Source organism: Sus scrofa, chromosome 6 (genome assembly GCF_054392235.1).
Source record: "Sus scrofa isolate SSC_HxYL_T2T_F1_AM1 chromosome 6, Sscrofa_HxYL_maternal_Yorkshire_Landrace_v2.0, whole genome shotgun sequence".
NCBI lineage: Eukaryota > Metazoa > Chordata > Mammalia > Artiodactyla > Suidae > Sus > Sus scrofa.
The window spans coordinates 34,275,066-34,286,669 of record NC_139388.1 but is presented as its reverse complement, the minus strand read 5'-3'; the positions used below and the strand labels follow the sequence as shown (position 1 = coordinate 34,286,669).

At 40.8% G+C, this 11,604-nt stretch overlaps 1 protein-coding gene across 8 annotated transcripts in view; it reads right to left on the bottom strand.

Moving 5' to 3' along the window:
• Positions 1-272: 272 nt before the first annotated feature.
• The window catches only part of TOX3 (TOX high mobility group box family member 3), a 117,232-nt gene continuing 105,900 nt past the window's right edge, over positions 273-11,604 (bottom strand). For all 8 annotated transcript variants that reach the window (XM_084960295.1, XM_084960294.1, XM_021094181.2 and 5 more), the window contains 3 exons: positions 8,473-8,700; positions 6,681-6,761; positions 273-2,236 (listed from right to left, as the gene is read on the bottom strand). In XM_084960295.1, coding sequence (XP_084816421.1) covers positions 1,508-2,236; positions 6,681-6,761; positions 8,473-8,700 — 1,038 coding nt within the window. In that variant the 3' untranslated portion in view covers positions 273-1,507. The remainder of the gene's footprint in view (positions 2,237-6,680; positions 6,762-8,472; positions 8,701-11,604) is intronic.

Sequence of the window (11,604 nt, the reverse complement as noted above, 5' to 3'; positions counted from 1 at the left end):
AACACAATGCCCGCTCATTTTAGCCCCCAAGAGAAGACGATGGCTTTTTCCTCTCTACTTACCTTGCCCTCCTTGCATCTTCACGAAATGATAATGATAAAAACATTTCTAATGGTTTCTTTGTTACAGGCCCTGCTTTGAGGCCACGCCGTCTCCATCCTGAGCTACGCATCTCTTACCGCCAATTGAAAACGGAGGAAGCAGCTCGGGCTTCAACAGAAGCAGGTATGGGACCTCTTTCCCCATCTTCTACACAGTCAAGGAACCGGAAGTGAAATTTGACATAGCCATTTTATTTGAAAAGTGAACAGTTTCCTGGTTGTTGCATCAAAATACAGTCCACAGGTTTTACTGAAATGTGTTTATTCTATAGCAAGATAAAAGCATTTTTGTTTTAGTTAAGCAAAATACAAACAACTTAATTGCTGCTATCGTAACTCATAAAAAAGTATAAAACAGCATAAAAACACAATAAGCAACGTAGCAATGAATGGTTTATGTCACCAGTGTTTACGTTAAAGCCTCGTTTATGAAAACTTTACAACACATGATAGGAAAACTTACAACTTTGAAAGAAAATATTTACATTGATTATTCAGATGTGGTGTGCCTTTTAAATATTCTACCGGTATTACATCTTAATAAAAACTCTTGCTTTTTTTTTTAAATCTTAACTTTTGTAATAACTGTTTTCATTTAAGTGCATTTCCCTTTTAAAAATACAGTGTTTTTAATTTTCGAAACTTGTCACTCAAAACACAGAATATAATATTCACATTCTTTTCTCCTAATTGGAATGAGTATAATGGGCTAACAGCGGTCGTAGATATTGTTACAACATATACTGTGGTTTGGTTTGGAGAAGTCATGGGTAAAAAGTGAAAACGAGTCAATAATTGAATCTAATCACTTGCATTTTTTTTTTTCTGGAGAGATTTAAGGAAAAAAATAAGAGCTTTGGCAAAAGTCTGTGATTTACATTATTTTTTTCATGACAAAAAAAATGCCATCAACGATTGACGTCATACAAATGTTTGTATGAAACTGGATCTTCCTATTTCAGGTAGTTATGACTGTGCTTTTTTATTTTTAGGGCTTCGGAAGTTCCAATCGCCTTGAAGTGTAGTTTCTTCACTTCGGGGAGAAATAAGGCCATTTGCTATGACTCAGAGAGGCCAGTTTATTATAGTCATCGGTATGTCCCAGGGTTCATTAAACGGTTTGATTCACATATTGTAGGTAGAGCCTGAATAAATAAAAAAGGCATCACATAAAAGAGCACAGCTTTTCTTGTTTAAAAACAAAGTGGTTTAGAGTCAGCTAGAAGATGATTTTCAGCTACACTGTAGTTCTTATTGCCTATCTAATAGACACTTGAGAGGACCGTGGGATCTGTTACACATTTCTGCATAACCAACACCGACTTACAAGTTGCAGCCACGTACGGGGGTGACCCTCCGATGCTGCTCTCCGCCAGATGCACAAATCTGCCTGCACGTGCGCATCTTCAGAAAATACTGACCTGCGATAATACTTGAGTCTGTGTCTGAGACTGTATCTGCGACTGGTGCTGCTGAGAGGCTGGCTGGGGGCTCCCAATGGTGGGGACTGGGGACGTGATCTGGGAGGTGACGGGGGAGTGCTGCCGAGGAGAAGGCTGGGACTGATGCTGCAGGTGCTGCAGCTGCTGCAGCTGGAGATGCTGCTGCAGCTGCTGCTGCAGCTGCTGTTGGTTGATCTGCTGCTGCAGGTGCTGCTGCTGCTGCAGGTGCTGCTGCATGTGGTGCTGAAAATGCTGCTGCTGCATCTGCTGCTGGATCTGCTGATGCATCTGGTGCTGCTGAAGCTGCTGCTGCTGCATCTGTTGCATCTGTTGCTGCTGCTGTTGCTGCTGCTGTTGCAGTTGCATCTGATGCTGCTGGGTCTGCACTGAAGGGCTCACTTGGGTGGAGGACGCCGAGCCAACCATGGAGCTGATCAGTGGAGCCCCAATGTTCGATGGCATGTTGGCTGCGATGGTGACTGACGTGACAATCTGGTTCATGGGGAGTCTCATGGTTAAGGGTTTGGGAGCGATTGACCTGGGGAGCGATTGCTGGAGAGTCTGAGGCGATGCTGATACTGTTCCGTGTTGAGACAGTGGGGGGTTGAGAAGGAGGGAGGATGTCAGATTGGTGGACGCCAGGGTCTGCTGAACAGAACGAATGGTCTGGGCTTCTGCTGATTCAGCGGCAGCCTGCATTTGGGGGGAGAGGGTTGGAGTGTATTGAATGTACTGAATGTAGAGGGTATTGTCACTGATGACAAACATGGCCTCCATTATTCCTGCTTCTCTGAACCCAAGCACCTTGTCATGTGATTTTGTAGCTCTTCCCAGAGGTGGAGTCAACCCGGCCATCCTCTGAACCTGGGCCTATCTGGCGCCTTTGCTCTGGTCAACAGAATGTGATGGAAGTGAGGCCTCAAATCTGTGTCTCTCTCTCAGAACCTGCCACTGCATGATGACAGACACGCGGCCCAGTTACCCCATTCAAGAGCCAGCTCACTGCCAGCCAGCCAACTGCCATGTATATGTATGAGTCCAGTACCAGCCTGCCCTGCCCCCGGTGCCAACTGCACACTGATAAGCAGGACTCTGTCTGGCCTTGCCCTAGATCTGAAGACCTAGCTAGTTAACTGGCACTCTCTACAATGGGTGCTTATCTTTGTAAATTATTGGGCTTTGGACTGGTTGTTACACAGCACTGTTATAGCAAAAGATAACTGATACATATATTTAAGAGTATATATTTTAATAAAAAAAAAAAAAAGGAACAATTCTTCAGTATTTAAGTCTGAACCCACCATACCACCAAGGACCATTCTGAAAGTATGAGATTTGCTGAGTATAGACTTCCTGAGTTCAAATCTAGCTCTACTACTCAACATCTTTGGGACCTTGGGCAAGTTAACTCACCCATCTGTTCCTCAGTTTCCTTATTTATAAAATGGGCTTTTAAGGTATATACTTTCTGTAGAGGCTGTGAGAAATTAATGAACTCATATTTGTTAAGCATTTAGAAAAGTGCTTGGCCCACAGAAAGCACTTTGTAAATGTTAGCTATTTTGATTAATTAGCAATTACTACTACCAGAAAATGGGTGTTACTAGAAACTCTGAAGTTACTAGAAACTTCAAAGCCTGAATTTGCATGATTATTTATTTATAAGCCGTGCTCACTTGAGTATAAGAAAAACATGACTAAATTCTTTACAGACACTAAACTGAAGTGCTTTACAACTTTAGAAATATTATAGTTTACCAAATATTTTCAAAGATTTCCAGAATTTATCAAAAGAGTCATAAATAAGGGGAGAATGTTCAACACTCATGTGGCTGAATAACCTGTTATAAGACAAACGGTATGGGGCTTAACACAGACAGAAACTGCCTAATATATTTTGTACTATACACACATAATTACCTCCACAAAAATAATTTCACTAATGCAACAGTGATTGGAATGATTCCTCTAAAAGACTATTTTTTCCTCTTATTCTTTATAAAATTAGGGGTGTGGGGAGGGGGGGTAAGGCACGCTGGAGGCATCAAGCTGCCATCCACTCTCTTTCATGATTTTGAATGTTTACTTCTAGGTTGTTATTACTCACATGGATAAAATCTGCTCTTCAAAGAAACCTGAGGAGTGGCCTTACGTGGAGAGTCACTCAAGGTAGGAAAAGCCATGGCTAATGGCTTCTGTTTGAGGCCTTTATCAGTGTCAGTCTCTGTCCACTGGTGGACAGTTCTCTGGTTTTATAGAAAAGCTCGGAGGGTAGGGGCGGGGGGACTGCGTGTCACTGGAGGGTCATGAACATTACTTCTGTATGCTCTAATATTTAAAAAATCACCAAGCCAGTCTTAAGGAAGAAATTCAGGGCAAGTCTATTTATAGACACTTGGCCAATCACAGCATTGTGCCTTTATGATGCCCCTCAGTGGAGAATGGAACAGGTGGATAATTGTGAAGAAGTCCTGGTCACCGGGGACTCCTCCTTTACCGTTTAAGGTAAAGCTTCTATTACTTTTGTTGGTCGGTGTGAAGATTAAAAGTGATAGTAGGATCTCATCTTAAGGAAGGGAGTCCCAGGCTCTGAGTGTAAAGGCATAAGTTAAAGGCATATGTGATGCAGCTCTGTTTACAATTGCTGACATTGAGACTGAAATCTTGGTCCCTGCAGCCCCACTCTTTGGATGAGTTCTTCAGTCCAGAACACAGAGAGCAAACTTAAACTTTCCTTCTATGATGACTCTTATAGTTGAGGACCAAATACCTGTATCCCCAATCCTCATGTCCCTGATTCTTCCAATTATTGAAATATGTTTTGATTTTCAGTCCTTACCATCATGGAGGCCACCATTCCTCTTTAAATTATGGGGACAAAAAAAAAAAAAAAAAAAAGAACCACTTCTTCAGATATGGTCTAACCATCAAGCTGTACAATTAGCTGCTTCCTGTGAGATTACCATATTAGCAGCTATTTCACACTTTGGCTTCAGGTTGAAATTATTCTAAACCTGTACCTTGAGGACTATTTTAGTTGCCTGCAGTGTCTCTTGACATGGGGTGCTCTCAACTGCACTTATCCAATGCAAAAAACCAAAAGCAGAACAACCCCCTGCCCCAACCAAACAATTTAGATTTTTTTTCTTTTTAAAGTCCACCCTGTTTGGTTTTTGGGAGTTCCATTTGGAAACGTTTCTGATTTGGCATTTTTGTATCCAGTGTAAAACTTTTAAGGTATCTCTTCTAAGTCAGTCATAGACCTGAGGAGCCCAGTCCTGGATGCCCCATCCTCAGAATGCCTTTTGAGTTACTGGTTCTTGGCTTAAATCCACGTATGGTCAATTATTCATGCTCTAATGCACAAAGATCAGACCTGCTTCTGGGTAAATGAATGAATAAATGATCCACTCAAGAAGTGCCCACACCATGGCTATTCGTGTCACTCCATCTAAATTCTTAACAGCAACAGCCCACACACATTCAGTGGTTTTCTACCAAAGTGCAAATCTGCCTCAAGCAATTGGTGTTAACTCTCCATGTTCATCTTCCAGAGACTCAGAAAAAGGTTTTGCTATTGACCTGATGAATGTTTTCTCTTTCTAATGAAGTGGGAAGTGTCCTAAGACAGGAGGACCTCCCTTGGTTGGTTCAGAGTGACTCTCAATGGTAGATCTTAATAGAAAGAAGAAATGACTTCGGTAAAGAAGAGAAAAAAGGGGTAAATAAACCCTTTTATTTTTTTATTATTATTATTTTCTTTTCTTTTTTTTTTTTTTTTTTGGTCTTTTTGCCTTTTCTAAGGCCACTCCCGCGGCATATGGAGGTTCCCAGGCCAGGGGTCAAATCGGAGCTGTAGCCGCTGGCCTATACCACAGCCATACCAACGCGGGATCCGAGCCACATCTGCAACCCACACCACAGCTCTCGACAACGCCGGATCCTTAACCCACTGAGCAAGGCCAGGGATCGAACCTGCAACCTCATGGTTCCTAGTCGCATTCGTTAACCACTGAGCCACGACGGGAACTCTAAGGGGGAAACCCTTTTAAAGTGGCTTTGCCAGCAACACCAACCCTGCTCTGAGGTACTCTGAGGCCTGGACAATGACAATGAAAGGGAATCGCTGCTTGATGGAGGAAATACATCAAGAGTAAAAACATCCGTTCAAAGTATCCTCCCCCAGGCCTCTTCAAATTCTAGGAAGGCTAAGGACAAAGTTAATTAAATGTTAGAACATAAAGTAACAGCTCATGCTCCGTTTCGAGCAAGGTAGTAATAATCCAGAGCAACCTTTGCTTTGGAATACGGGTGCATTTTCTAATACATGAGGGTCCGTTGTATACTCAATGTATAATACATGTATACATGTCCTTTTTTAAGCACTTGGAGCATAATTTTACTTTAAATAATCATGAAGTTTATTTATTTATATGGTGTGGAACAGTTTGGTCAAAAATGCAACATCCCCTATTACAATAATGTAACCATTGGAGAATTTATGATCTGATGTCCAAAAATGCCTGACAAACATACTTCTCAGTTTAAATAGAGGACTTTTTCTTTTCTTTTTAAGACCACACCTGTGGCGTATGAAAGTTCCCCAGCTAGGGGCCAAATCAGCAGCTAGCCACAGCTGCCAGCCCATGCCACAGCCACAGCAACACCAGATCCGAGCCGTATTTGAAACCTACACCACAGCTTGGGGCAGCACCAGATCCTTAACCCACTGAGCGAGGCCAGGGATTGAATTCATGTCCTCACAGACACTATGTTGGGTTCTTAACCCACTGAGCCACAATGGGAACTCCTAAATAGAGGATGTTAACACAAATCTCAGTCCTGGATAGGAAGAAAAAAAGGTAAGAGGCTGTTTAAAATTTGTCTAAATAGCATCAAGACACATACATAGAGATCCGTGAATCTTTTGGAAACAATTTGGATTCATCAGCTTAAAGTAACTCTTATTTGTCATGCCATCATCCTGGTGATCTCTAGTGGAAACAAATAAGTTTATGAGTTGCTCAAGATGTCTTTTTTGTTGTTTTAATCAAGTCTAGGAGGAGGTGCATTTATGTTTTCAATGCTCAGGGGCTATTTTCCACATCGTAACTCTCTCAGAGACTGGCGCGCTTACCTTAGAAACGAGGCTGGCCCTGTAGGCAGCGAGAGCTTTCAGGTATTCTTTTTTGGCAGCTTCTGTTTTCCTTTTATATACCTACAAAAAAGACCACAATTAGCACCACTTTTAGCATACACATTCTCTGCCATAAAATAACTGCTGTGCAAATTAGGTCACCACAGAACTCACTTAGAAAGTTGGCCTCCCTGGCTTTGATTTGTAACTGTAACCACACACAGAGATACTAAAACAAAAGGAAACCCTGTCACCCTCACTGGAGCACAACTTTGATGCTTACAGTTGCAAAGGAGAAAAAGATCTCAGGTTGCAGCACAGAGTTCCTGAGAGTGACAGCCGAGCGCCTCGTGCTCAAGCAGTAAATAAGATAACAAGAACGAAATTTGCGGCAAATGGTTTAAATTATAGAAAGTTAACGAGTTTCTCCATCACTGTCTTCTTGCCCTCACACACATTTCTAAACTGTGCCAAATCAGAGGAAGAAAAACTCACAACAGTAGGGAGAGGGTGTGAAGAGAAGAGAAAGCCCTTTCAACCCAGGTTTTCTTCTGGAGGAAAAAAAAAGGTCAGAAATAGTAAAAGATGAAAGATTTCCATTAGTGATGCCAGTGAGTTACATAAATTAATCTCAGCATATTAAACCTGATTTGGGCATCCTTTTCTTAACAGTGGTCTGATGGCTGGCTATTATTCCAAAGTGCAACTATTTTTTTTTTCCCCTCCAGAATTTAAAAATTAGATGCAGGAATTCCCTGGTGGCCTAGCAAGATAAGGATCCAGCGTTGTCACTGCTGTGGCTCGGGTTTGAGCCCTGGCCCGGGAAATTGCATATGTCAAAAAAAAAAAAAAGTTAGATGCAGCATTTTGTTAGCCTTTAGGATTACTGGGGTGGAAAATCAGTCTGCAGCACATAGCATGAGGCTCAGTACAAACAAACAGGCAAATTCAAGGGTTGTACCATCCCAAGGTAAATAACCAGTTAATAGGAATGAACTCATGATTTGTTTAAAAAGAAAAAAGAAAAAGAATGCCAAGGAAAATCAAGGTTTTCCACACTCTTCATTCCTGAAATAATTATTCTGGTTTATTACCAATAAAGGTCTATTCTGAGGACATGCAAAGTTAACTCCTATCTATGGTCTTTGGAGTTTCATGCAAGAAGCCAGCGTAGAACTGAGCCCCAAGGAAGCCATTCTTCTTTCCATTTGTGTGGAGAACTTGCACGGGGAAGACAGGAGGCTAGACCCTAAGGAAGTGTCTCCCACCAGCATGGCTAATTTCTCAATACCTCTCATACTGCCGAGCTTTCAAATGAACTTGGAATAAAATTTCAAATGCCCAATGACAATAATGAGACATGCAGAGGCGGCTTCAAAGTTTGGAAACCCACCAGGATGGCACAAAGGTTCAGAAAGATGATCAAAGAAAAGGCAAGCAGGATGGACCTAATCCCTTTGTAGTGCCCTTTTTGAACAAAACAGGGGAAAAAATTCCACATTATTTAAAATGAAAAGATTATCATCAAAAGTTTATGCTTGCAGGATACTGCCTGGATTTCCTCCAACTCTCTCCTGAATGGGTTCTGAACACGCACCCGTGAGGGAACTGAGAAATCCATATAACTGGAGAGTGGTTTGGATTTACATGTTTGTGTTTTTTAATCCCATGGCTTAGAAGGGCTTTCATGAGAAGCGATTGTGGTGAGTGGATGTATTCACTCAGCAAAGGTGTAAGGAGTATTCTCGCAACGCAAGTGGAACTAGATGTCTGTGATGAATCTTGGCCTCACCTGCTTTTGTTCTTCTCCGAGGCTGTCCCACATGGATGCTACGATTTTTGAGACCTCTCCAAAGGTTGCATTGGGGTTTTGACCTTTAATTGCAGCCTGAGTGTCTCTGAAAAACAGGGCATATGCTGACACGGGCTTCTGTGGCTCATTGGGATCTTTCTTTTTCTTTTTCTTTGGAGTCTTGGGCTTCTTGCCAGAATCTGGAGCAGCTCTTTTCTCTCCAATGGCCTGCAAAGCAGGAAGAAAATTCACTGCATAGAATGTACTTGCAGAGAATGCAGAAAGATTTACCCAGGTCCCCAGTTGTTCTTTTAAGGTTTTGTTAAGCATCATCAACAGATGAATCACCACCCAGATCGGGGGAGGGGTAAATTTGCCGAGAGTGAACTGGACAGCAGAGATTAGCATTTAGAACATTGATTAATGAGACCCAGAAGTATCTTCAATACATTCACAACATATGCTCTAAATAGCAATTATGAGTAATGAAAAACAGAACACTCTGTAACAAGCAGTGCTATATATATATATATATATATAAAATGCAACACATGTACTCATAAACAAAATATTTTACATTTTCAGAGGTTTTAGCAGTAAGCCTAAATAATATTCAGGATGTTGATCCTTTTCAGATATTTTAAATGAGGTCCCTTGCCATAGGCACATACCATATGTATGATCGGTCTGAATTGATTTTTTTCAGGCTTGGTTTTTTATTTTACCAGAATGTTACTTTGCTAATGGTCTCCGGAAACTCAAATGGAAATTAGCTATAATCCCCAAGTCTGCACAATAAGGGAAAGGTCATTTTTATTTCTAAAACAATAAAAACTTTCTAAAGGATAGGATTACAAGAAATGTAAAAATGTCAAAAACTCTTAACTAGAGCTAGAAAGGAAATTGATATTTGTCATACAATTAAACACGTGTAAAAGAGCAGCAACAGTAAGTACTCAAAATCGCCAAGGCTATAAAGAAGACTAATAAGATGTTTGTTATTATATATAGCAAGTAACCCTGCCCACAAGAATACTGGCGTCGAAAAGCTCACACGTGTTCATAATGAACTCCGAAATCAAAACCAGAATGATATGGGTACAGTTCCCCAAATTTATATACCACTGAGCTCCAATATACACCTGCTACCATCATCTAATTTCACTAATCATATACTTATCAGAGAAGCAGGGGAAATGATGTGTCAGCCTTGTTTTATGCCCCCTGGATTATAGTTTGACTACATTGGAGATCATTCTGCAGTTAACTTCATCAAGAACCCTGCTGAAGAGTTTGACAAAATCTGTTTCAAAAGGCAGCCTTAGGCAAGATCAACAGAGATAGATTCCAGTTGCTAACAGATTGGCTTTTAATGGCCTTGAGTCTTGAATCTTAATTCAAATTTTCCAAGACTATCATTACTTTCTAAGGGAGGGTCATTTGGAACTTAATCCAATTACTAGACTCCTTAGGGAGGAAACTGATAAAAAAAAAAACCTTTTCTTTGAGAGTATCTAAACCCTCAAGGTGTTAGGAAGCCAGAAGCCTACTTCTTGCTGGGCCTGCTGTTTGCACTATTTGAGCGATAACCACACCTATGCTTTATACAAATAATTTACAGAAGTCAGTAGATGTTGAGCTAGGTTTCACCTCTCCTCCAAAATGCCATCTTTCATAACTCACACAATTAATTCAATACAATTCTAGAGCTCATAGTCTTGTTTTCTAAATCTTCAGAATGAGTGAGACTTGTTTAATTCTAGTTTATGAATCTAAACTTGCAAGGGAGTCAGATGTCTTTAAGTTGGAGCTTCAACTGGAGCCAAGTTTTCTTTCAATGAAAAATATTACTTTAGCCGCACGAAAAAATATATATACACAGATTTTTCTGATTGAGTCAAATAACTCTATTCTTTTCTTGGAAGGGAATTTGACACTGTTTGCACCAACAATACGCTGACCAATGGCAAGATGAAAGTAATTTCCAGTGCAGATTTTTCCAAATAAGAAGAGTTCAGTTTCATTCCCTGTAAAACAACATTCAAATGTTGACAACCTTTGACGTCTTTCTTGGATACCCATGACTTGCCCTAATCGTCACTGGCTTTTAAGAATAAACCCGAAATGAAGAATCTCACAGCTTAAATAAAAGTTCAGAATTAATTCTCCTAAAAAAACTTTGCATAGTTGAGTCAAAGAGCTGTGAAACATGGAGAAATAGCTTGACCACAAAGACCTAATCAACAATAATGTTAATCTTCCTTTTTTAAGTTAAGTCGCTTAAAAGATAAACTGGATTCCTTGTCTTTACACAAAACCTAGACCCTGGCTTAAAATGGAACAAGCTAGCAGTCCCATGAAAGGTCCTCTTTAGACCTGACACTTTAAGATTGATGGAGAGGTCAGTTTTAAGATCAGTGGGAAGGAGTGAAATGAAAGGAATCCACTTGACGTGTGTAATGGCCAGTTATAACTCAGCTCTATCTTATAGTTTATTATTTCCCACTTTGCCCCCCTGAAGTCCTGAGAGTGTGAGCAGAGACTGCTCAGCACACGTCCCCACCCTGTGTTCAATAGACCAAACGCTCCTTCTTAGTATCCTTGCACCATTTCTCCTCTTTTCATCTAACCTCCCTCTTTTTTATCATGTGCCATGTTCTTTAGCTCCTCTTCTCCATGTCTTATTTAAACATAAATTATGCTCAAGGTAAATATAAATGATGCTCAAAGTTCTGGCCTTGGCTTGCTCCTTACACACCCTGAGATCCTGATAACTTCTATGTTTCACATCCATTTGCTGCTAATGATCCCCAGATCTATAGTTTCATCTCCAATGGCCTGAGTTCAAGACGCAAGTAGAAGTGTCTCAAAGTCAACCCCTACCTTGTCAAACGCTCATCTTCCTCCGGGGGGGAAAACAAACAAAACACTCCTCTTTTCTTGGACTGATCCTTTCCATTTACTGATATCCACTCAAACTCAAACCCAATGGATCTTTTACTCCTTCAGATTCATGGGCTTACCAAACCTTAATAAATGATTCTTCATCTTGAATATCTCACTAATCTGGTGCCTCCTGTCAGTGCCTCCCTTTGCTAAAATGAAAGGAAATATTTCATCGCAAAATGATCT